Raw genomic sequence first — 26,743 nt, forward strand, 5'->3', positions numbered from 1 at the left:
AAAAGACTGTAAGAAAAAAATTAACCTCACTGGAGAGAAAATTTTTAAATGGCAAAATGCCCACTTTTTCTACCCAAGTACAAAGATTACAAAAACTTAGTGATGATGAAGGTGTAATAATGTAAGTACTTTCACATGTTTCTGATGGGAGTTAAAACATAACATTTCTGGAAAGCCATTTAACACTATCAAGCATGTTTAAATATTCTACCTTTTAACCCAGTTTGTCTATATATTAGTAATCTATTGCTGCATAAAAAAAGGACCCCCAAATTTAGAAGCTTATAGGATAATATTTTAATTGAAATATATTTGACATATAACATGTAAGTTTAAGGCATACATGTTAATTTGATACTTTTATATATTGTAATATAATTGCCATTATAGCAATATTTAGTACCTCTATCACAGTGCATAATTATCATTTCTTTCTAGTGATTGGAATACTTAAGTTCTAGTCTCTTAGTAAGTTTGATGATAATACAATATGGTTGTCTATATTCACTGTAGACAGTAGCATTTATTATCTCACATAGTTTCTGCAGGTTAATCAGGGAGCAGCTTGTGCTGCTAGACGGTTCTGGCTCAGGGTTTTTCAAGTTTTTGGCCAGGGCTTCAGTTAACTGAAGGCTTGACTGAGGCTGGAGGATTTGCTCCCAAGACAACTCATTCCCGTAACAGTTGGCAGGAAGCCTCAGTTCCTCACCACACGGACCTCTCCATAGAGACACTAAAGCGTCTTCACAGTGTGTCAGCTGTCCGCTGCCAGAGCACGTGATCCAACAGAGAGCATACAAAACGGAAGCCATGACTACTTTTGTGACTTAGCCTCAGAAATCACACTTCATCACGTCTGCAATATCCTACTAGTTAAACATTAAAACTTTATTTAGTATGAAGGAGGGCTTAGACTGGGCAAAAATACCAGAAGAGGGGGCTCACCAAGGGTCATAATGGAGACATGTTACCAGAGTCTAATTTAATCAAGGAATTTGAAATGCAGATAAAACTTGCTGGGTGAAGATATTCATTGAGGTAATATTTATAAGAGTAACAAATCAGAAACATAATATTCAATAATGGGGCTGGTTAAGTAAATTATGGTATATTTATCCAATGGAATATGATATTCAGTCATATGTTCATTGCATTTTAAATTATTTTGGAAAATGCTTATGCCCTGGTGTTATGTGATAAATATTGTTTATAATTACAATACTGAACAATTTATAATCTGCTAGGAACTGTTCTAAATACTTTACATGTATTAACCAACTTAATCCTCACAATAACTCTACAAAGTGTATCACTAACACTATTCCACATCACAGCTAAGGAAACTGAATTACAGAAATAGTAAGTAAATTGCCCAGCTTACCACAATTAGAGAGTAGAGGAGCCAGGATTCAAACCTAAATTATCTGATAATGTTAACCACTGTGCTATATTGCGTCTTATATATAATATCATAGTATCATGTAAAATACATATAACTTTCATATCTCTTTATGTATTTATACATACAGAAAAAGGACAAGAAGAAAACACACTAAAATATTAATGACGACTACCTGTAGGTATTATGAAATGGGATTATTGGTGATTTATTTTCTTTTTCATATTTTTCTCCATTTTCACAATTTCTAAACTGGGTATATGTAAATCATCAGAAATAATCCTTTCAGGGAACTACAGATGCTACTGGGACACTGCTTAGATTCTGGTGGCAAGACAGCAAAACAAAAAAACTCACTGATCTTGGAATAGCAGTACCAAAATAATTTCATGTTCAGTCTAAACACACTACAAAAATCATTTTGTGGAAGGTGGAATGTACAAGTCTGTGTGCATGAATTGTGTAACAAGTATAAAAAGTATGACAAATATTTTTAGAGTGTTTTGCAGAGTTTACAAAGCTCATTCACATGGCTATTCACTCAATACACCAGCGTTATTTCTGCAATTAACACCCTTTGCAGCTATTTATATAACTCTTGAGATTTTTGAAAAATGCCCTTTGTTAATTGGAACTGAATGCAGCCAAATTCTTCCAGGACATGTGCTTGTACAGCTTTCACTGAGGAAAGCACCCAATTATATATGAGCATACCCCACTCAGAACTGAAATACATTGAGTTCAATCTTTTCTCTGGCTAGTGGTTATCATCTGAACTGTGTTCTTCTCAAAGCTTTATTACACTGCCATGAAACTACTGAGCTTAAGTCTGCTGATGGGAAGCAAGTAATCTGTTCATTCCTTAAAGGTGTATTCATTCTTCCAGGTCAATAGGGTCATCTTACAAGATCCTGAAGGTTTGTACACGGTAGAATTAGAAAGTTTATGGTTGAATTTGCCTAGCTAAGTATCTTAGCTATTCAGTTGTCCTAAGCGGAACTTTGTTAAAGGGTATATTTTCATTATTTCTTGCCAAATTTTAAAGCATGGCATGTTGTATTGCAAAAACTAAGTAATTTTCCCATGGGAGGAGGGGGACAACTACCAAAGCACCTATTATATATCTTTCATTGTATTTATTTAAGAAAATATAAAAAGGTGTTGCCAGGTGAGTAAAATGTTTTAGTTTGAATCTAAATAATAATCTTTTAGAAGGTGTATAATTAAGAAAAAGAAGGAAATTTGGGTATTCTTCCATGGGTTGACGAATGGTTATGTCCACAGGGATTTAAAAAACAAAGAGGCAGTAATTTAAATTGCAGATTTAAAGTCTTCAAAACAAAGGGCACAGTTGAGGAAGTGTCTGGTTGATGCAAGAGAAAACCAAAAATTCAGGTTTCGAAGGAGATTTTTTTATGCTTGAATTATTTGGTTTGTCAGCTCCAACTATATAATCACCAGCTTTCCCCTTTATGTTAAAAAGTGGTGGGAAAAACCCCATATGCCCCAGAATGTGTCCAACTGGACTCCATGGTGTGATGCTCTGACTAGCTGCAAACAAACTGTCATATGCTTCACATTACATTCAAACCATTGTATATATGGGGGTGGGGAGGGAAATGGCCACAAATTCTTTGCAGCAATTTCCATCAAGATGTGGAGTCTATTAGTCCACCTCTTGACGCTGGACTGGCCTTGATACTTGCTTTGGGTAAAGGAACATTAGCAATCATGATGCAAGCAGAAGCTTGCAAAGCATTTATGCAATGGGTCCTCTCTTGCTGCTGTTTTGGAAATAAGCTGCTCGATTGGGCTGAGATTTCCCTTCCATTGAGCTCAACCTTTCTGGTGAAACAAATAGTTTAATTAAAATATGGTTTTAGATAGGAGATATTTATATTTACTTGAAAAGGAGATTTGTGAAAGTCATGAAAAAAAATACATTCCTGTATGTGTCCTGGGGGAAAATAAAGTAAGTCCAAAAGAAACAAGGCAATAGCTTATAAAATATACAAGGGGCTCCCAACTAACAAATGGTTGTATGGTAATAGTTATTTACAAGTCAGTTGTCTGGATCTTAGAATATGTATCCATGCATCTATCATAGCATCTGGCACATGGCTGGTGCTCAAGAAATAGTTCTTGAATGAATAAATGAATGAATGAACACATGAATACATGAATGAACAAATGTAAAGTATAAATGGTGCTATATTCCTTGACCTATAGCTAGAAGGAAACTTGATGTGCTTTGTTAGTTTTATATGTTAAATTGGCTAGGTCATAGTATCCAGTTACTCAATTAAACACTAATCTAGGTGAAGGTATTTTTTAGATATGGCTAACAATTACAATTAGGTGACTTTAAGTAAAGGAGATTATCCTTGAGAATCTGGGAGAGACTCTCATTCAATCAGTTGAAAGGCTTTAAGAGCAAAACTGAGAGAGAAAGGGAGAGGGAAACGGAGAGGAAGAGAGAAAGTGAGAGAGAGAGGTCAACAATTGGTGAATCTACGTGAAGGGTATGTAGAAGTTTATTGCACTATTATTGCAACTTTCTGAAGGTATAACATTTTTTTCAAAATCAAAAATTTTTTAAATGCAGGAGGAAGGTAAATGGAGTAAAAGTGTTCAAAGTCCTCACACTGTCCAGGAAGTGGTAAAAGTACTTATTTATACTAAAATTTTAATTAATCAAGGATGCATGTTGTAACTGTTGGATGACCACTAAAAGACTAGTAGTAAAAGAATAACTAAGAAGCTATGGGGGCCGGGAGCAATGGAATAATAAGAAATAATTACTCCAAAAGAAAGCCAAAAAAGCTAGGGAAAAAAGAACATAGAACACATGGTATAAAATAGAAAACAAACAGTAAGATGATAGATATAAATACAAATATATTAGTAATTACATTAATTGTAAAACAGACTACTCTAAATAAAAGAGAATAATTGTCAGACTGAATTTAAAAATGATTCTGTTTACATAATAAAAGTAAGACGTTATTTGCCTTTTTCACTCTGGTGACGTTTGCATTGCTGGTGGAAAAAGCAATGGTGGGGAAAACTGCTGGCCCCATAGTCCAAGTCAAGGCAATGACACCAAACTGCAGCAATAGCCATTGTCCTCTTCACTGCCAGGCACCTGCCAAAAAAAAAAAAAAAAGGGAGAAAAAAGTCAGTTTCACTTATGAATATCCTTGATAAAGCATTAAACATTATTATGAATTTTATGAATCTAATTTTCAAGTACAGTTCTTTTTAATACAGAAGGGATCTTAGCAGTCTTCTTCCCCTGTTCTATTCTCACATACAAATCACCTCTTCAGGATTCTAATAAATGGTCAGTAAGTTCTGGCTTACATGCTGCAAGGATTAGGGAATGACAGTGTTCCTTGTAATACAGCTTAATGAGCGATCACCTATTCTTACTGTCATCGCCCTGACCAGCCTCTTAGCACCCCCAGAGAACAAGTGCTCACTTCTCGGCAAAGCCAACTGAGCCATCTTTGGCCTTGCTAGTTGCTGAAGGCAACATTTCGGCAACATCCTAATACCTTGGAAAATGTTTCATTTGGTTAACAAAGCTGGAAAATTCATAAAAGTTATAAACCAGATAATACTGAAAGAGTCAGGAGTTTACCATGTTTAAGGTAGTCAAATCCACATTTTTGTTTAACTTTATAATAAGCACATACAAATTGATAAACTATTATAGCTCACTCCACAATTTACACAACACATACATTTTAACACATCCTCTAAATTTACTTTCAAAAACTATAACATGCATATCACTAAGGCTAAGAATTGTGGAAAACGCAATTACATAGACAACAATAATTGCCCTTAAGCAGCTTAGGGTGCTGTGCCTTTCCTATAGACTCCTGGTAACTTTTACTCTGCCCATCGCTAAGAAGTAAACTGTCTTTGCTTTTCTGACTAGTAACCACCATAGCGAGAAAGAACTAGCATCTCATAGAAAAAACAAACAAACAAAGCCAAGACTAAAACAGTTGATACTCTGTTTAGATTGACATGATATGAAAATGCCAGCCATATTTAATATTAGTCACAAAGACTCAAGGAGTCAAAATTGTATCTGATGGCCTTTAGGATTATATTTTTAGAGAGAATATTTCTGACAAAGTTACATTTCTTACATTCCAACTATTACCAAGGATTTTCAGGGCAAAAACCCGCCTCACCAACTTCTCTGGTGGATCTTACTCATAAAGTATGTTTCACCAGCAAAATGGGACATATTCTGGCAAACATGGGGGTTTGTGGGTACACAATCATGGCAAACAAGCAGTGGATATTTGCATTGCTTATTTTGTGTTGGATTTACCAAAAAGCATAAAAGATTTCTACAATCTCTGACGGCCAGCTCTATCCATCAATATCCAGTAGGTGTTTCCAATTTGGAAAGTGATGGGAATCACGTCACGGAAGATATTTTTTAAATGACTTCAAATAAATAGTCAATAAGCTTGGGAATGACATAGAAAAATCTAATTTCTTAGAAAACTAAAAGCTGAAGAAGCCCAAATTTGAATTGGACAAACTAAAAAACAGTAGTTCCGGAAAATTTTCTGGGGAATAAAAACAATGCCTAACCTAACAAAAGATGGTGATAGAGTTAAGCTACAGACCCAAGAATCTTCTTAAAAACAGAACTTTTAAATGCTGACAAGGAAGACTTCTTATGAGGAAGGTGGGAAGCAGGTGAGTGGTTAAGAGAACATGACATATACTATTTAAATGTTAAATAAAATTTTCTGTCCTCACAGAATCTATTATCTTCACTTCATGTATCCTCTTTGCTTTATTGTCTTTAATTTCTTTGCCAAATGCTAGTCAACACTTGTCTAAATTTTTTCCTTCACAGGACACTAACAATAAAACTTTTATTTAAAAAAATTTTAGTCAGTGTATGTGCAATCATGTACTTATATGCCAGTTGAAAAGGATCGTGGAAACCAAATCAGGAATCAATGAGAAAATAGTCATGTCCAAAACTAAAAACTCATTTTTTAAAATCAACCACATAATGTTAGTAGCATTAAGCATTTACTGGGGCTTACTATGTGCCAGGCATCCTCTAGCGTTCATCATGGACTCTCACACTTAAGGCTTACAACAAATCTGAGTCAGTTGGGTCCTCTGAGAAGCAGATGGAGTTGGGAATGTAAATGGTTTATTGGGGGACAATGCTTGTGAAAGACAAAAGGTGGAAAAGGCAGGATTGGGCAGGGAATGTTCAGACCACAGTGCAGATCTGACACTTATGAAAGGGAGCAGCAACAGGCTGGGCGGGGGGAGCCTCAGACCGCTCTGCAGTCTGACCAGGTCTTGGCCATCAGCAACTCCGGAGCAACGTTTTGCCCATTAGAGGAGTCTCATCTTGGGCTGAAATGACGATGCCCAGACCCCACTGAGCTCAGTGACTGGCAGGGGGCTATTCCAGAAGGTCACAACCTTGCTTCAAAATCTGCGGTGGATCCTAAAAGTGCTAACGGCTAAAGCACCCCTTCGAGTTGAACAGCTGGCCGGGTTTCTTGAAGGAAGATCTGAGTGGCATACCTCGTGGCTGCCACAATGAGGTAGGTTTTATTATGATCCCATTTTTCAGAGAAAAACAAAGCACCGAGGTTATGTAAAATTTCCAAAGTTACACAACTAGTAAAGAGCTAATAAATGTCTCCTACTTTCCTCGTGGCTGATAGTAAAAATTATTTTATAATTTATTGGAGTTTTTAGAAATGTTCAACTTTCATCAGTAAGTCATTAAAAATTGCTTTTTTTAATAGTAAGTATTCCATGTTGGTTTTAAACCTGCAAAAGATACAAAAAGACTATCACATAAAAGTTTTTATTTTAAAAGCAAAATGATGTGGGAGAATATATTCCGAGTTCCAGAAATATTGTAGACTTATTTTCTTTTCTCCCTAATCAAAAGGCACTGTTGTTTTTAACAATTAAATCTCTGGGCTGCAGTCAAAAGTGCTAAGTTTCAATGTGGATGAAGAGTTTACAACACAGTTTTAAACATCTGAAAACTAGAATTGCAGGAAAGTGCTCGGAGACCCATAATTACAGTAGCACTCCCAAGTGCTGCCGTAACAATTTTATTGTCAACACACTGGTCTTTTTTACTTCCTTCACTAGGGAGGTAAGAAGGGCCAGAGGAAATAGTCAAGCTGCAGGCAGTGTATCAGTTATACATACCATTTGCCTAATGACATTTTCTAAATCGATTTCTTTATTACCTAGAGACCCTTCGCTTCCCCTTCAATTTTCGTGTTTTCCTGACTCTGAGGAAACCACAATTTTGGGCAAGCCAGAGAGTCCAAGTGGAACAGGCCTTCAGAATTTCTAGACTCATCCATTTTGGCCAATTCTTTCACCATAATTTAATTATGGGAAAGAGGAAGGGGAGAAGAAACCTCGGAAGGCAAATTTTAGAGCTAGAGTTGGAATCACTTTTGTCATGAAAAACAATCCTTCTGGCTCTTGAGTTTTGTTTTTAACATAACTTTAAAAAAATACAACATCAGTTTATTGTGGAAAAAATTAGAGAATACTCGGAGGCAAAAAGAAAACCACTGCCCAGAGCTATCTATATTTTAGTGTATGCCTTTCCAGTCTCTCACTCTTTAGGGTGTTTGGCTTGTTTTTATTTTTCAAAATATAGGATCATTCTTTAAACATTATTTTGTCATTGGTTTTTCTTTACTCAATATTATGAACATCTTTTCACATCAATAAATTAATTTCTGTAAGTTTGTACATATGGCTCTAGCACAATTTATTCAAAGAATACCCATAATTGAACACTTAATTTTTTTCTTTTCCTTTTTATATTAAATATAGTAATTTAGTGGACAATCTTTGTAGCCAAATTTTTTTGTAATTTTTGAGATAAAATGCACAAAACAAAATTTACCATTTTAACCATGTTAGAGTGTACAAGTCAGAGGTTTTTAGTATATTTACAAGGTTTTGCAACCATTACCACTACCTAATTCCAGAATATTTCTATCATCCCCAAAAGAAACCTCATAATATTAGCAATTCCCCCAACCCCTATCCCCTGTCAACCACTAATCTGTTTTCCGTCTCTATGAGTTTACCTATCCTGGACACTTTATATAAATGTTATTATGGTATATGTGGCCTTTTGTGTCTGGCTTCTTTTACTTAGCAAACTATCTTCAAGATGCATCCATGCTGTGGTATGTATCAGTATTTCATTCCCTTTTATGGCTAGATAACACTCAATTGTATGAATACACCGCATTTTATTTACCCATTCAACAGTTGATAGACATTTGGGTTGTTTCTACCTTTTGACTATTGTGAATAGTGATACTATGAATATTTTTGTACAAGTTTTTGTGTGGGCATATGTTTTTAATTCTCTTGGTTACAGTATATACCTAGAAGTAGAATTGCTGGGTTTATGTGGTAACTCTATAACTTTTTGGGGAACCACCAGAATGTTTTCCACAGTGGTTGTGCCAGTTTACCTTCCCACCAGCAATATATAAGGGTTCTAATTTCTCCATCCTCACTAACACTTATTTTCCTGTTTTTAAATTATTGTTATAGCTGTCCTAGTAGGTGTGAATTAGTATCTAATTGTGGTTTTGATTTACAATTTCCTAATGACTAATGAAGTTGAACATCTTTTCAATGTGTTTATTGACCATTTGTCTATCTTCTTTAAAGAAATATTTGCAAATATTTCTCCCATTCTATGGGTTGTCTTTTCACTTTCTTGATATTGTCCTTTAATGAGCAAAAGTTTTTAATTTTGATGAAGTCCAATTTATATATTATTTTCTTTCATTATTGTGCTTTTGGTGTCATATTTAAGAAATTGTTGCCTAATCTAAGACCATGAAGATTTATACCTATCTTTCCTTCTAAGAGTTTTAGTTTTTACATTTAGGTCTTTGATCTACTTTGAGTTGATTTTTGTATATGGTATGAAGGATCCAAATTCATTCTTCTGTGTAAGCTAAATCTTACATACAATCTTAAGTATCTACTTTGGACAGGTTCCTAGAAAAAGGAACATACAATGCTTCAGTTTTAAACATAGAAGTTGGATTTCTAATTCCAGTCACAGTTCCATCAACAATGAAGATGAAAGAGGCAAGAGTGGAGCCGGCCCGGTGGCTCAGGCAGTTAGAGCTCCGTGCTCCTGACTCCGAAGGTTGCCGGTTCAATTCCCACATGGGCCAGTGGGCTCTCAACCACAAGGTTGCTGGTTCAACTCCTCGAGTCCCTCAAGGGATGGTGGGCTCCGCCCCCTGCAACGAAGATGGAACACGGCACCCTGAGCTGAGCTGCCTCCTGGTTAGCTGGAGCTCATCCTCTTCCTCGTCTCCCGTAAAGGATAGTGGGCAGCGCCCCCTGCAACTAAAAACTGGACACAGCACCTTGAGCTGAGCTGCCGCTGAGCTCCCGGATGGCTCTCAGTTGATTGGAGCACGTTCTCTCAACCATAAGGTTGCCGGTTAGACTCCTGCAAGGGATGGTGGGCTGTGCCCCCTGCAACTAGCAACGGCAACTCGACCTGGAGCTGAGCTGCGCCCTCCACAACTAAGACTGAAAGGACAACAACTTGAGGCTGAGCGGCGTCCTCCATGGCTGGGATTGAAAGGACAACAATTTGACTTGGAAAAAAGTCTTGGAGGTGCACACTATTCCCCAATAAAGTCCTGTTCCCCTTCCCCAATAAAAATTTAAAAAAAAAGAAAAAGAGGCAAGAGTGTACTCTCTAACAAAACATTATGTTTTCTTTGTAAGCAAAGGACTAAAAATCAACAAGAAATTATTGGACTGCTGCCTAAGTCTTTTGCCAGTGCTATTTGTGTCTGCTACCTCTACTATCTTAGTTACTTTTGTCTGGTGCTTTTCAGAATCATCACTGTGAGGTTTCATTTGGGACCTTAACTGTCAGATCACTGTGGCTGAGTTTTATCTCTTTTGAAACATTCTACACAAAGATATGGCACAGAGGAGTGGGTAAGTACACAGGCTCTTCACAGACAAGAAACTGAATAAACCATTTCTAGTTCTCAACTCTTGCTCATTAAGAAAATAAATTTCCCTTTATCCTCTTATTTTCCAAATATGGATTAACTCCTCTTTCCCTAAACATTTTTTTTTCCTTTGAGCAGCAAAATAGAAACCATTAATGTTCCTATCTCTTCTCCCTGACAGTATTTCATCCCTACTGATTAAACTGCAGGGTAAAAACCTCTTTGACTCTTCTCCCAGCTACTGACTTGGAAACCTGCTTATGTAGCAACGGAACACAAACCACTACTGGAAAAAAGCAGGAACTAGATATTGAGCTGTGGAGTAGAAGACAAAAGACCAAGGCTATTCATGGATATTGGATTGAGGGTAGAGAGTTGGATTTACAAGTGTTTTTTTTTGTTTGTTTGTTTTAGTTTGTTTAATCTTTACAATGAAAAAAATATACATATTTTAAAAGCCAGACAGGTTGGCTTCTTAGCTATCGTTATTTTTTTCTGGTGTAAAGAGGGTCATGTTTAATCTACCCATTGCACCCTGCATAATGTGAAGATAATATCCACTGTAAAGAAAAATTGTCTGTTCTTCAACATAGTGTTGGAAGTCCTCGCCAGAGCAATCAGGCAAGACAAAGAAATAAAAGGCATCCAAATTGGGAATGAAAAATTTAAATTGTCACTCTTTGCAGATGACATGATGATATATACAGAAAACCCTAAAGACTCCACCAAAAAGCTATTAGAAACAATCAATGAATACAGTAAAGTTGCTGGCTACAAAATCAACATACAAAAGTCCACTGCATTCCTATATACTAACAATGAAATCTCAGAAAAAGAAATAAATAAAAAATTCCTTTTGCAATTGCAACAAAAATAATAAAATACCTAGGAATAAACTTAACCAAGGATGTGAAAGAACTACATGCTAAATACTATAAAACATTTTTAAAAGAAATTGAAGAAAACACAAAGAAATGAAAAGACATCCCATGCTCATGGATTGGAAGAATTAACATAGTTAAAATGGCCATATTACCCAAAGCAATATACAGATTCAATGCAATCCCCATCAAAATCCCAATGGCATTTTTTTAAAGAATTAAAACAAAAAATCATCAGATTTGTTTGGAACCACAAAAGACCCCGAATAGCCAAAGCAATCCTAAGAAAAAAGAACAATGCTGGAGGTATCACACTCCCTGACTTTAGCTTGTACTACAGGGCAACAGTAACCAAAACAGCATGGCATTGGCAGAAAAACAGACACATAGACCAATGAAATAGAACTGAGAACCCAGAAATAAACCCACATAAACAAGGACAGATAATTTTTGACAAAGAAGCAAAAAACATACAATGGAGGAAAGACAGCCTCTTTAATAAATGGTGCTGGGAGAATTGGATAGCCACGTGCCAAAGAATGAAACTGGACTGCTATCTGTCACCATGTACCAAAATTATTTCAAAATGGATCAAAGACTTAAGCATAAGACCTGACACAATAAACTGCATAGAAGAAAACATAGGTACTAAACTTATGGACCTTGGGTTCAAAGAGCATTTTATGAATTTGACTCCAAAGGCAAGGGAAGTAAAAGCTAAAATAAATGAATAGGACTGTATCAAACTTAAAAGCTTCTGCACAGCGAAAGAAACCATCGACAAAATAAAGAGGCAGCCAACTGAATGGGAAAAGATTTTTGCAAACACTGCCTCCAACAAGGGGCTACTATCCAAAATATACAAGGAACTCATACAACTCAACAACAACAAAAAAACCACCCAATTGGAAAATGGGCAGAGGACCTGAAGAGACATTTCTCCAAAGAGGACATACAAATGACAAATAGACATATGAAAAAATGTTCAACATCACTAATCACCAGAGAAATGCAAACAAAAACCACAATAAGATATCACCTCACCCCAGTTAGAATGGCTATCATCAACAAGACAAATAGTAACAAGTGTTGGAGAGGCTGTGGAGAAAAAGGAACCCTCATACACTGTTGGTGGGAATGCAGACTGGTACAGCCACTACGGAAGGCAGTGTGGAGGTTCCTCAAAAAATTACGAATAGAATGACCATATGACCCAGTAATCCCTCTCCCATGTATCTACCCAAAAAAATCAGAAAACATTTATCCATAAAGACAAGTGTGCTCCAATGTTCATTGCAGCTTTATTTACAGTGGCCAAGACATGGAAACAACCAAAATGTCCTTCGATAGATGAATGGATAAAGAAGTTGTGGTATATATACACAACAGAATACAATTTGGTGGTAAGAAAAGATGAAACAAGACCATTTGTGACAACATGGATGGATCTTGAGATTATAATGCTAAGCGAAATAAGTCAGACAGAAAAAGCAGAGAACCACATTATTTCACTGATATGTGATATATAAACCAAAAACAACAAAAGAACAAGACAAACAACTGAAAGAACAAAAACTCATAGACATAGACAATAGTTTAGGGGTTACCAGGGGGTAAGAGGGGAGGGGGCTCTAGAAGAGGGTAAACGGGGTCTAATATATGGTGATGGAAAGAGAACTGACTCTGGGTGGTGAACACACAATGTGCGATATAGATAATGTATTACAGAATTGTACACCTGAAATCTATGTAACTTTACTAACAATTGTCACCCCAATAAACTTTAATTTAAAGAAAAATAAATAAATAAATAAATAAATAGAAAAATTGTGTGCACTTATTCATATAATACATTACTCAAAACAAGAAGAAACCTGGGGTGGCCGAGTGGCTCAGTTCATTAGCGTGCGAGCTCTGAACAACAGCGTTGCTGGTTCAATTCCCACATGGACCAGTGAACTGCGCCCTCCACAACTAGATTAAAGAGCAGTCACTGAGCTTCTGGAGGGGCGGCCAGAAGGGGGGCTCAGTTGGTTAGAGCGCGAGCTCTCAAAAACAAGCTTGCCAGTTCAATTCCCGCCTGGGATGGTGGAAGATTGAAAAACAGTGACTGGACTTGGAGCTGAGCTGCGCCCTCCACAACTAGATTGAAGGACAACGATGTGGAGCTGATGGGCCCTGGAGAAACACACTGTTCCCCAATATTCCCCAATAAAAATTTAAAAAAAAAAAAAAAGAAGAAGAAACCTGTATCTAACCAAGTAGTAACCGAGTTCTCTCACAATGTGAAAAAATAAATTAAATGTGGGCTTTAAATATAGTTGAGGCCTAAAAACTCTCTCCCTCAGATGAGTAAAAAGATCAAACCTCTTGATTCTCCAAGCTGTCTGGCACAGCTGATACTGGAAATATGCACTATAGTAAGGGTCAAGTTGGCAGTATTTTCTGTACAGAGCACACTTTGCAGTTTCAATTTGTACTTTATAAATCCCACACAATGCTGCTTTTCTGACCTCCTCTGATTGACTATTTTTTGCCCCCCGCCCCATCAATGGCAAGCCTCCTTTTCCATTACATATAAAATCCATTTAACAGTATACCTTATAGCAAAGATTTCTTAAACAGGATATAAAAATATTAATCATAAAGAAAAAAGGTAATAAATTAGTCTGATTAAAATCAAGAACATCTGTGTTAGTTAACTTGACTGAGGAATCCTTTCATAATACATATAAACACATACGTATATCAAATCATCACATTGCGCATCTTACAATTTTGTCAATCATACCTCAGTAAAGCTGGGGGGAAAAAAACAATTCCCACCCCAGTTATGTATTTGAAAGTGTTTGCAACTACTATGAAAACTCAAGTTCTCAGGTCTCAGTTCCTCCAAACCTGGAGTTGACCAAGCCAGACACACTTCCTTACACCCAAAAATAAAATAAAATTAAGAACATCTGTTCAGAAGATACTAGTAAGATATCTAAAAGACAACCTACAGTGTGGGAAAGAATATTTGCCACACACACACACACACACACACACACACACACACACACACGGTCAAAGGACTCATATCCAGAATACATAAAAAACTCTTACAAATAAATAAAAGACACTGCAGACATTTCATAAGATGACACACAAACAGCCAATAAATATATTAAAATTACTCAACTGATCAGTCATCAGGCATATGTGAATTAAAACTAAAATGTGACCAGAATGGCTAAAATGAAAAGATGCAAAATAGCAAGTGTTGGCAAAGATATGGAACAACCGGAACTCTCTCTCCTACACTGCTGGTGGGGTACAAAATGGTACAGACACTTAGGAAAACCATTTATCAATAACTCCTAAAACTGAACATATGCATATCCTATGATGCAAAAATTCCACTCCTAGTATATACCAAACAGAAATCCATCCATCTGATCACCAGAAGATATGTGCTAAATGTTCATTGAAGCTACCCAAATAACTATGAAAAAAGTATGGTACATTCACATGATGAAATATTATATAGCAAGGAGAATAAATGTTCTAAAACTATATGCAACAATATAGGTGAATCTCACAAACAAGGCTGAGCAAAAACATAGCCAGACAGAAAAGGACACGCTATATAATTTCATATACATAAAGTATGCAAACAGGCAAAATTAATCTACATTTTCAGAAGTCACAGAAAGGAACAGAGGGAGCCTTCTGGAAAACTGGTGATGTTCCATTTCTTAAAATGGATGAAAGTTACACGAGTGTGCTCAGTTAGGAAAATTCACTGAGCTGTACATTCATGAAAGTGCTCTTCTCTTGAAGTATTAGGTTGGTGCAAAAGTAATTGCGGTTTTTGCAATTATTTGTAACCTTTTAAACCGCAATTACATTTGCACCAATCTAATATTCTACATTGATAAAAAGTTTAAAAATAAACGTACCCAGGGAAAGTTAAATTTTTTAGAGGCTAAATTGCTTCTTTTATCTATAAATACTTTTAGAATTATCTTTTAGTTTCTCATATTTCTACTTACAGAAATTCTTGATATTTGCATCAAAATTGTTTCTTCCTAATTGGCCTTTCTGAGCCTCTGCTTCCTCATCTGTAAAATGAGGACAATAGTAGAGTTTATTAAAAACTTTAGTTTTAAAGTAGTTTTTAACACGTTGCGTACAGCAGGGTTTAAATCCCTCCTGAAGATTCTCGTGATCCGTACGCAACGTGTTAAAAGACAATGTGATCTTTAAAGTGCACAAAATACTCAATAGGTGGTCACCTGCTATCTCCCCCTGAACCAGTGGGACTTGTTTAGAAACCCTTTCCATGTGCTAACTAGCATCCTGTACTTACTCTGTCTTAGCATTTCTTACTGTCTATTTTGCAAGACTATAAGGCACCTGAGAGCAGTGATAGCGTGTAGTACACCACAATATTCCAGTGCCTAGTTCAGTATCTGGTGTGGAATAAGAATTCAATATTTATTAAATAGATGATTGAATAAATAAATTTCTAACACTTCGCAACATCTAGTTTTGCCTGAAACAAGCTTTTTTAGTTTCTACCATCCACTAATAATTTTTCCTAAAATGTTGACTTGATTCTGTTCCAAGAGAACCTCTTTCTACTATTTCCTCATTCTTTATTATCTGTCAAGTTAGGGCAGCTGTGTAGCTTCATTTTTACAACTGCTTAATCTAAATAACTGATTTTTCTACCCTCCACTCTTAACCTTCCTTACAAAGCCTGGCAAGCAGTTTTATCTGTCCCAGCCTATTTCAGCGCCCTGAATAGTTTTGGCAAATGTGGAGAGCTATCCTTGATGAATAAACCAGTTTGGTCATTCCTACTATTTTTATGGAGTTTCTACATGATTAAGAAAATATAATTTGGGGCTAAGAATTGTGGGTATCCAATTGAATGGTAGGCAAAGGAAGAAACTAGAAGTCCCATGTAAAATCAGGGTTTTTCTTTTCTCCTTTCCATCAATGACAAGGCACACTTAATAACTTTATTCCTGAGGGAGGATATCCCATTCTGAAAAACACACCACTCTATGTGATAAAGGCAGAGAGGAAACATTACACTGTGGGAGAGGAAACAACCATTTGATAAGCATGTAATTTAAGACAGTTCTGGCAACTGTCATTCCTCCTTCTCCCTCAAATCTAGGAAAGGTCCATAGACCCACTTTCTCTAACATTTCACCAAAATGATCTCTTGGACTTGAAAACAAACAGCCCCCACTACCAGCCCTCCATCATCTATGGTCTCTAGAGCAGATTTTCAAATATTCTTAAACTTCCTATTGACATGCAGTACATACACAAAGTACATAACTCTCTCCAATCAGTAAAAAATGAGTATGTACCCGTTCTAAAATAAACTATGAATATATAGCACTGTGCTATTATAAAACATTTAAAAATAAGAGGAAAATCAGTCTTAAAAGTTCTTCATCACAAGAAAAAATTTTGTAACTGTATGGTGACGGATGTTAATTAGCCTTGTTACCGTGGTGATCATTTCATAATGTATACAAATATCAAATCATTGTTGTATACCTGAAACGAATATAACATTATATGATGACTATACCTCAATTTCTAAAATTAGGAGAAAAGAGAATGATGAAAACTTAGGGGTTCTAATTTTTACTCTGCATACCTCAGTGGATCAGCCTTGTTTACTACTTGGGAAACCACAGATGTACAGACAGTAGCAACATGCTAGTCACATCTAGGTCAGAGGCTCTAGGGAGGACTTGATAACTTCTGGCCTCAATTGTGTGGCATCAACTTAATCTCCAAAAACCATACTGAACAGACATGCAGGCTGTCCTCAACCTTTAGGACTATCCACAGCATCCGTGATATCCAAGAACTGAGTCCCACAATAGTGTGTGTTTATTCACAATGGCAGTCTTCTGTGAAAACGGCATTTGGAGAAGGAGAACACAAGTACGTTTTCGTCCTCCTTTGTGAGAATTTTAAATCAACTGCAGAAAACGGTAAGGGTTGGCTTTTAGTTATTAAAGATTAAAATTATCTCGGTCAAAAGAAAATAGAAACAGATTTTCCAAACATTTTACATACATTTCTAAGCCTTACATTTAAGCGAAAATAACGATTTAGCTGACTGTCAGTAAAGCAATGGATTAGCTCCAGCCTTAGTTCTGTAACCAAGGAGGTAGGTAAAATGAAGGTGCTAAACTGGATGATCCTAAAACATTCTCAGAGCACTATGTGTGACTAGCACCACCTCGTGGACATTCATGTAGTACCATGTTCCCCCCAAAATAAGACCTAGCCGCAATCAGCTCTAATGCGTCTTTTGGAGCAAAAATTAATATAAGACACGGTCTTATATAAGATCCGGTCTTACAGTAAAATAAGACCGGGTCTTACATTAACTTTTCTCCAAAAGACGCATTAGAGCTGATTGTCTGGCTAGGTCTTATTTTCGGGGAAACATGGTAAAAAGTATGATAAGAGAAGCTATATGGCCAGGACAAAAAAGCTGCCAGTTAAAATAGAAAAGGGCTTAGTTTTTACTGGCAGTTCTACATGGCAGCCTGTTCAATAATTCAGTTTTCTGAGAATATATGAAATGGTCTTTGTTTTTCAGAAGAAAATGAAAATTAGAACATTTACCTATGACAGATTCCTTCCTTTTAACAATCGACAGGCTGACATCCCCAGGATGCTCTATAAACAGCCAAAGATATTCCTACTGCATCGGTCATTTTGGTTTTATTGGGAAAAGAAAGAAAACGTTAGAGACCTGAAATCTGTCTAATGGAGAGTTTAAGAAGCAGTCTCAAGCTACTGGAGCCAAAAGCCCCCCTGAAACTGCACTCCAGTGACATTCTTTGGCGCCAGCAAACTGGAGGAAGGGGGCAGCATTTCTGGTAGTGTGAATGGTGCTCCCTGGGAGTTGTTCCAGGAGGCTAGGCTGGCCGAAGCAGGCAACTAAGTGGCTTGGCTTAAACTAACTGGAGATTTGGGTCTTGAGGCTAAGAAGTATATTGTACTATTTCAGCATGTTTTATGAATTGGTTCCATAGTACTTTTAGCACAGCCAAATTTTACCCTTCCAGTATCATCCTTGAGAGCCTATCTTGGCCACTCCCTGGATTTCAGCACATTTTTGTGTAGCTTAATTATATCTGGCATTGCTTTATGCCCTCTAAACAATTTCCCATTCCTGGGATTCACGTGCTCCCAAAGCATAATAATCTTGTAGTGAATATATTTTCTCTTTTGAACACTGAATTTTAAGAATATTTTAGGGATTTTTTTTGGGGGGGCCAGGGGGAGAGGGGATAGTGTCTTTATGTGAACTGTTTAAGACCTTTCCGGTGTTTACTGTAACTACAGATAATAAAAGAAGTTTCATTCCTACCATACCAATTAGACCTCAGTGTTGATTAAAAGGCCAAATGATGGTACAAACCTATCACTGTGCACCCATCGCAGGCCAGGTCCTTTATGATGCCTTTTACCATTTTATGCTTACAAGTCTGCTCTTATTTCTCCCAGTTTACAGCGGAGGAAATGAGCTCAGAGAAAACTTATCAGAGATCATAAAGCCATTAAGTACCAAAACCAAGGTTTGAATTCAAGTCTTCTGACTTGAATTCCATTGTTTATTCATCTGCCCTGGTGACAGTAATAAGCTCATGTGCCAAACATAACTCCTACCGCCTATTCACATCTTTACCTCTGAATGGGAACTACAGAGAAATCAAGAAAAGTCAAAACACAATTAAATGCCAAGAATAAGCACAGCGACCTTAATGAGCCAGGATCCTCAAAGGACCTAAGGATTACATCTCTCACCTCAAGGGACTACTCAGAACAATTAGTAAGGTCTTGGACATAGGTGCTCAATAAATACTTGAATAACATGTTTAAAGCTTCACACTGTCACCCCACAGATTTATTTATAAAAGAAAAAAAATGTACTTTAAAATGGAAAGTCTGGCAGTCACCATCTTAACCAAGTGATCAATCTTAGCATCACTGACAGTGGGGGAACTTGATATTGTGTGCCTCTTGATGTGATGCAATGAGATGCACCACACAGCCCATGCTATAGGCTTGCCAAAAAGTGTAATCCAAATCTAAGAAAACCACCATAAAAAAATCCAGGCTATGGGAAGTATACAACTGACTTGTATACTTCAAAAAGTTCAATGTCATGAAGAAGGGGAGGGCAGGGAGGAAGTACGACTATTCCAGATCAAAAGAGGAGAGACATAACCAAATGTATGCATGAACCCTGACTAGATCCTGGATGAGGATCTAGTTTTAAAAGACGTTTTGGGACAATACGGGCAACTTATTCCATACAGATGATCATACTAGATAATACCGAGTTATTGTTAATCATCTCAGGTGTGGCAATGGCATTGTGCTTTTATGTAGAATATCCTTATTCCTAGGAGAGGAATGCTTAAGTATTCGGGGATGAAGCGTCGTATCGTCACCTTTCTGCAGAACAAATTAAATGAAGTAAGTACATGTGGTTAAAATATTAACAGTTGGTGATCTAGGGGGTTATTCTACTGTACTACCCTTTCATTTTTTTCAGTATGTTACAATTTTACAGATTTAATATTTAAATTCTTAAAATTCATCAAGACCATTAGCATAAATTCAACTCTTCTATCAACATGACTTCCAAAAATACAAAATTATAATCAATCAGTGAACTAATGTTTATTGCGCTCCTACTTACATACTAATAACCACTGCTCTACACTTTGGGAACTATAGTGGTGAAGAGATGGTCGTTTTCATGGACCCCATGGACCCTACTTAGCATACCTTGCGTGTGCATGTGTGTGGTGTGTTGGGGGTGGAGTAGCTGTTCAGGAAACCTTCCCCATATGGTGCCTAAGCTGAAACCTGAAAAATAGGTAGGTGTTGCCTAGTTATAGGATGGTGAGGAAACGGATCAGAGATGTAAAGGCACTAATGATGGCGTTGGTCAATCTGGAGAGTGACAGGAATACTTACCGTTTCCCCCAATCTCCCACTTTTTTCACATGGCCTGTTTCTTGGTTCTATTACACTTCCTCCCCTCAACCCTTCAGACCTAGGGGTAGTAATAGCACCCAATAGTACTAGCCCCACTGTTACCAGCCCTGAGAACTGTACTCTCCCTTGGGGTTTCCCTACACCCTGTGTACAGCTTTGTAAAGTCCCTTTATTAAACTTCCCTCAAATTATCCAATTTCAGTAGGCTATCTATTTCTGCCAGCACCCTGGCTGACAAAAAGCTCTGGAGATAAACTTGGGAAATGCCTGCATATTTTAGTTATTTGGGACAGTAGGAATGGATGTGGTCTGGGAAGAGGGCTGAGGATGAACCCTGGACCAATGAAGCATCTGAAGTAGGAAAAACTGGAAATTGTAATGTTATCAGCCAAGAATATTTCAAGAAATAAAGTACAAATTATATCAAGAGCTGTTGAGAGGCTGGAGGAAGAGAATGAGTGCTTTGGATTTCCCCATGAGAAAGTCATCAGTGACCCTTGGAGTGGTGGGGCAGAATCAACACTGGAATGGATTGTAAAGGAGGCAAATACACTTGTTACCTTAAAAAAAAAAAGAAGAAAAAAAAAGACGTAATTGTTCAGTTTCTCATTTTAACTACCAGTGATTCGCTGCAGAATCATGCAATTTTTGAGTCTTAATTTTTGAGATTTAAGTATAAACATAAAACCACCACTCTTCCTTGCAGTTACAAAAAAACAATACCTGGACAGTACAAAAGTTAGTTATGTTATCGAAGTGTGGAGAAGTGAAGTTCTAAAACAGTAAATTACCCAGCCTCCACCCTTTCAGACACTGAGACAAAGGGCAGGCTAGGCTTTGCCAAAATCTTTTCAGTCTCTCTAAACTGAAAGATTAAGCTTTTACACTGAAGCCTGCAACGAAGTATGTTCAAGACCCCTGACTCAACATACAATAGTAAGCAGTTTCTAACCAGGGTGCAAGATATTTGAAACCTAACGCATTCTCACGATCACAATGAGTAACCAAATCCACAGCTGAGAAATTGTTAGAACCCTTAGATCCCTTTCTTTGAGAACATGAGCCTGTGAAATTATCTATCTTTGATCCAATTTGGCTTTCTCCTCTCTTCCCAGTTCACTGAACATCACACAAAAATGATTGCCAGGGCACAATGCTAAATCTGGGGCATTAGGAAACTAAACTATCCTAGAGACTGAATCAAGAGGCTCCCTGGGTATCTTCCCTTCTTCACTGCAAAGCAGTTAGTTCTGGCTACCTTCGTTTATCTTTAGAATACTGTTGTTTCACTAAACCTGGAGACTATTTTCTCCACAACAAGACAGTATATAATGTTCTTTCAACATCAAAATTAAGGAACAAAAGTTGATTAACTGATTAGACAGAGTAAAGATCAACCTCTCTGCAAGGGTAAATCTTGACCCTCATTTTCAGCCTTCAAAAAAGACCCAGGTAACCACCTTCAAATGCAGGGTAAGATGGCACCACTGCTACAGCAGGGACAGTGTTCAGTGTGCCGAGCAGACGCTTTGGCATCAGGAAAGCTGATTTTATTTGTTACATGACCTCCTTGCACTTCCACTTACTCACCTGTGAACAGGCATTTTCTTTTTTTTTTTTAACTTTGCACGGTTTAAACAATGTCTAACCATGCCTGACCCATGAAGTGTTTGATAATGAAGAAGCTCTTTTTCCTTTTACTTGCTAGACAAAATGCCTGTATTATAGGATAAAGAGGCCCAATTTCAAGTGATTCGGTTAGGAAAAAATGAGGTGCTGCGGCAGGCAAAACTCCAAGTTGTCCCTCATGATCCCCACCCCCCACCCCCTGGTGTTGTGTAATTCTCTCCACTTGAATGTGGGCTGTAACTGAGAAGTTGGTCTCACTCACTAGACTAGCTATGAAGGCCTGTAAAGGGCCATGGCGGGAGACCCCAGGTGGTAAAGAACTGAGGGGCCCCTCCAGCCAGTAAGATGTCTGGGCTGTCTATTCTAAAGCCACAGGAAAATTAATTCTGCAAACAACCTGAGAGAATTTGCAGTTTGAAAGTGGATTATTCCCGAGTCACCGGGTGAGAATGCAACCCAGCTGACACCTTTCTTGCAGCCTTGTGAGACCCTAAGCAAATGACCCAGCTATGCTGTGCCTAAACAAAAACTGAGATAAATTTTCTTTAATTCACTAAATTTGTGGTAATTTATTACACAGCAATAGATAACTTAAGTCCTGTCACCTTTCACTATCCTAGGTTAACTTGCTAACTTCATAGTAACTAGATTAGGTGACAGCAAAATCACCTGGATTATCCTAAAGCAAGTTTACACCCAAATAGTATAAAAAGTTTGGTCCACAGGATTTACCTTTCCCAGGTAATAAAAAATCTGTTTTTAAAACATTGATATGGATTACACTTATTTGGATTCCTCATAATTCTGTGAAGTAAATTATTTTATAGATGTTTGGAGGCTCACAAAGGCCAACAATTGACTCAAATAGCAACTAAGGTGAAGACCCAGGAACCCAGGTCTGACCCCAATGCCAAAATCTATCTTTCCCTATAACCAATTTTTATAGTTTTCCCTAAAGTCTCAATGATGCTTTCCACTATGCCCATAGACAATAGTAATAAAACCATATGAAAGACATTAAAACACTGGATGGATAAATATGTGGCACATATATAGATACAATGGAATATTACGCAGCAATATGAATGAAATCTTACCATATGCAACATGGATAAACCTAGTGGGTATTATGCTACATGAAATAAGTCAGACAGAGAAAGACAAATACCATATGGTTACACTTATATGTGGAATCTAAAAAATCCAAACAAACCAAAAACAGACACCAAAGGGATGGCTACCAGAGGGGAGGGGCGAATGGGATGAGTGGAAAAGGTAAAGGGGAATATAATAATATTAATATGTAGTAAGTTTGCACAGTGACAGATAATTACTAGAATTAGGGGGGTGAGATTATATCGCAAGGTATAAAAAATGTTAAATCACTATATCGTACACCTGAAACTACTATAATATTATATACCAACTATACTTAAATAGAAACAAAACCAAAAACTACTGGAGACGTTTTGCCCTTCATTGTTAAAATCATCTTATCAACTAGATTAATTATTGTGTATGTCAGTTAAAATGTCTTTTATTTCAAAGTCTTTATTTCTCAGTAAAGAACACTTTTTTCCTTCATGGCTGATTATAATATTAAGGGCTTAGACTGAATATCTGTGAAGGACAAAAACATTACTTATTCTTACCTAAGAACACCTTTCAAACAAAGCCACAAAACAGCTTCTTTTATTTTCTAATAAGACTAAATTTATTCAATAACCTAGTAAAAGTTTTGATTATAAGTATCCAACAGTATAAAAAGTACAAAACAGATCTGTTGATTTCTAATATATTAATACAAAGTGCATGACTACATACAGTACATCCTACAGGCAAAGAGAGGTGGAGGGGGGAAAAGAAGACTTGTGGTTGAGGTCTAGTAATAAATAAATAAATACAGAAGTAGAGATGATCCATATTATAGTATATTCTACCACCAATACTGCAGCCAAAATGTACAAAAAAAAAAAAAAAAAAAAAAAAAAAGACAAAGAACCATTTCAAAATAACTCAGGAGGAAGGTGATAATGGCTGGGACTCTTGTAATACACGGCTGTGGGAGAGCCGACCCAACTGACTGTGTAATCTGTGCATATGGTGGCTTGTAGTTTTCTCCAAAAGGAAAAAATATAAAATTTTAAGTTTAGATTAAGAACTATAAAACTACAGGGTGCCCATAAAAAGTGGCTCACTCCTTGTTATTTATACTATCCAATTTTTAAAATCCAGCTTTAAAAATAAGCACTGATTCACTTTATTATAAGGTAGGCAAATGACCCTCCCTCGTTATGATAAGCCTGAACTGGTAATATATTTTTTCTGAACTTTGAGAAAAGAGGCAATGCGAATACTTTGGTTTGGATTCAAGCAAGAGGCTTTTAATAGATTTTAGAATTGAAGGGCTCTGCATTCAGGACTTACATCTAACATCTCAATGTTTAGAAAGCCTGACTGAAAGAAGCCAAACCAAAACCATCCCACTGAGCATTCACACACACCTCTTTCCTTTTTACCGAGTGAAAAAAAAACCCCAAACCCTAACAGGTTAAAACAAGTCAAACAACCACTCTACACAGATAAAACCTTCACAAAGGTCAACTGAAGTAATCCAGAGCTAAAACTGAATTGTGCAGATTTTCAATGAAGTCACCAGTCATGTAATACAAACAAAAGTCAATTATTTACACACTCAGCAAGGCCTCTAAGAAATGTGCCCCAAGAAGCATTAACCTTTGTTTTTTGTGTGTGTGCCATCCTGAAGGCTTGCACACATTTTATTTTTCAGATAATTTAATATTTTTAATAGAGTGTGTTCTCTACAATGTGGTAATGCTTTGGTACTATTCATATAAGATTGCCTATCCTAAAGACTTGATATTTCCACCCAAGAGGAGCTTTGATTCTGCTTTAGAAGTTTCATATAAATTAAAATATCAAATATCATTATGAGGGAGGTGACACAGGATACAACATATACAGTCCAGTTACCTCTTTGTATATATTCAGAAATTACTCCTTCAAGGTATTTGCACCAGAGAGCTTAGTCTGTCCTGCTTAATATTCAGTAGTACAGGTTTCTAATCATCAGAACCTTGGCAAGACCTTAATATTTCAAAAGTATTAACAACTACCTCTAGGGGCAAGTCCATTTTACTGAGTTATGACAAATTTATTATCATGAAGGAAAAAAGTGTAGCCAGCCATCTTTAAAAATGCCCCAACCACTGCTTCTCAATATAGAAAGACTAAAACTACATACGTTTGTTTATCATACAACAAATCCCATCTCTGTCCCCTGAAATTCCCCTAGTTTCATTCATTAGAAGGGGATTAAAAAAAAAAAAAGACTTAAAGAGCACTTTACAGCAGCATTCAGCTTTCCTATGAAATACTCAGCATCTTAAATATTATGTACACGTCTTTTTTTCTTTTAGTATGCTAGATACTGGCTTCAGAGTTTGTGGAACGTGAGGAAAACAACCCATTCAAAACTATTCTAGAAATTGTCTTTTGGCAGAATAGCAAGGATCCACGTGAACAAGAGGAGGGTCATTTTGTTGCCTTTTTTTTCCCCCCCTAAAATTTAAATCACTTTTTGTTCCCCGTCTACATAAACCTCAGTCACCACTCCTGAGTGGACATGGGCAGAGGCTCTGGCCCCTGCTCCTCCGGCTTCTCAGCAGCGGCTTTCTTATTGCTGCAGCAAGGCTTGAACAGATGTGTGTCAATGAGGACTTCCCCAAAACGGCCTTTATAGATAATTCCACAACATATTTTCTGTCTAAAAGAAAAAAATGGAGAGAAAACAGAATTTATTAATATGGCAAAAAAATAGAAATACCAAAAGAAAAAAAACCCACAAAGAAATCTACTCATCATTATAGCCAGTAAAACATGACCAATGGTTCTACTTCCACAGTCTCATCATGCTGCAAACGAAAGGGCTCCTCGAGTAACCCCAAGTGGCTATGTAATGGAAATTACTCAGGTCTCTTAAACCCCACATTGGAATTTTATCAAATATGAAAGGGAAAGAAAGCATTCTGAGACAGCAGTCAGTTTCAGAGGCTGCTCCAAAAGTTGTAAACTGTTTCCTCCAAAACCCACCAATTCTTGAAGAAAAAACAACCACCATTAACAGACTGACATAGCTAGAGGTTTTATTTTAATTAAATACTAAGTAGATACAAAATATATATTATTAAATACACATAAAAGTATTGAAAATGACAACACAATAAAATATCCATAAATACTATAAGGAAAAAAAATTACCACTTTCTATGAAGTCCCCCTGCATGCCTCGCTCTAATCCCACCCCATGCCATCTCATTCTCTCCTCAATTTTAGGTTTAGCACTCCCTTTTTTCTTTATACTTCATGGTTTTACCACGTTTCTAGCTCTAAACATAACTGCTTAGTTATCTCATATGTATAAAATATAGTTATATATCATATACAAAATAATAGTTTTATATATATAAATAAAATCAGGTAACAATGGTTTTATGTGTAATATTTACGGAATATATAATTATGGAATCACTGCATGCTGCAAATTTTTTGCTCAGCACTGAGGCTCGTACCTATCATTACACAGATCTATATTTCATTTTAATTTCTGTATAGTATTCCATCATGTGATTATATCACAATTTATTTATTGATTCTCCTTGTGATGGGACAATGTTTGCTATTACAAACATCAGTGCATATGCCTAAAAGTTTTT

General features: G+C 36.7%; 1 protein-coding gene across 6 annotated transcripts in view; it reads right to left on the reverse strand.

Moving 5' to 3' along the window:
• Positions 1–273: 273 nt before the first annotated feature.
• SINHCAF (SIN3-HDAC complex associated factor) overlaps positions 274–26,743 on the reverse strand; it is a 50,904-nt gene continuing 24,434 nt past the window's right edge. The window contains exons 6-9 of one of the 6 annotated variants that reach the window (XM_088798739.1): positions 19,711–25,794; positions 17,988–18,066; positions 15,371–17,332; positions 274–4,544 (exon numbers count right to left, since the gene is read on the reverse strand). In XM_088798739.1, coding sequence (XP_088654865.1) covers positions 25,635–25,794 — 160 coding nt within the window. In that variant the 3' untranslated portion in view covers positions 274–4,544; positions 15,371–17,332; positions 17,988–18,066; positions 19,711–25,634. Of the gene's footprint in view, positions 4,545–15,370; positions 25,795–26,743 lie in introns of all 6 variants that reach the window. The other 5 variants (XM_088798733.1, XM_088798728.1, XM_088798717.1 and 2 more) reach the window with 5 other exon arrangements.

Source organism: Rhinolophus sinicus, chromosome 1, assembly GCF_057876585.1.
Source record: "Rhinolophus sinicus isolate RSI-liver-muscle chromosome 1, RSI-T2T, whole genome shotgun sequence".
NCBI classification, from domain to species: Eukaryota; Metazoa; Chordata; class Mammalia; order Chiroptera; family Rhinolophidae; genus Rhinolophus; species Rhinolophus sinicus.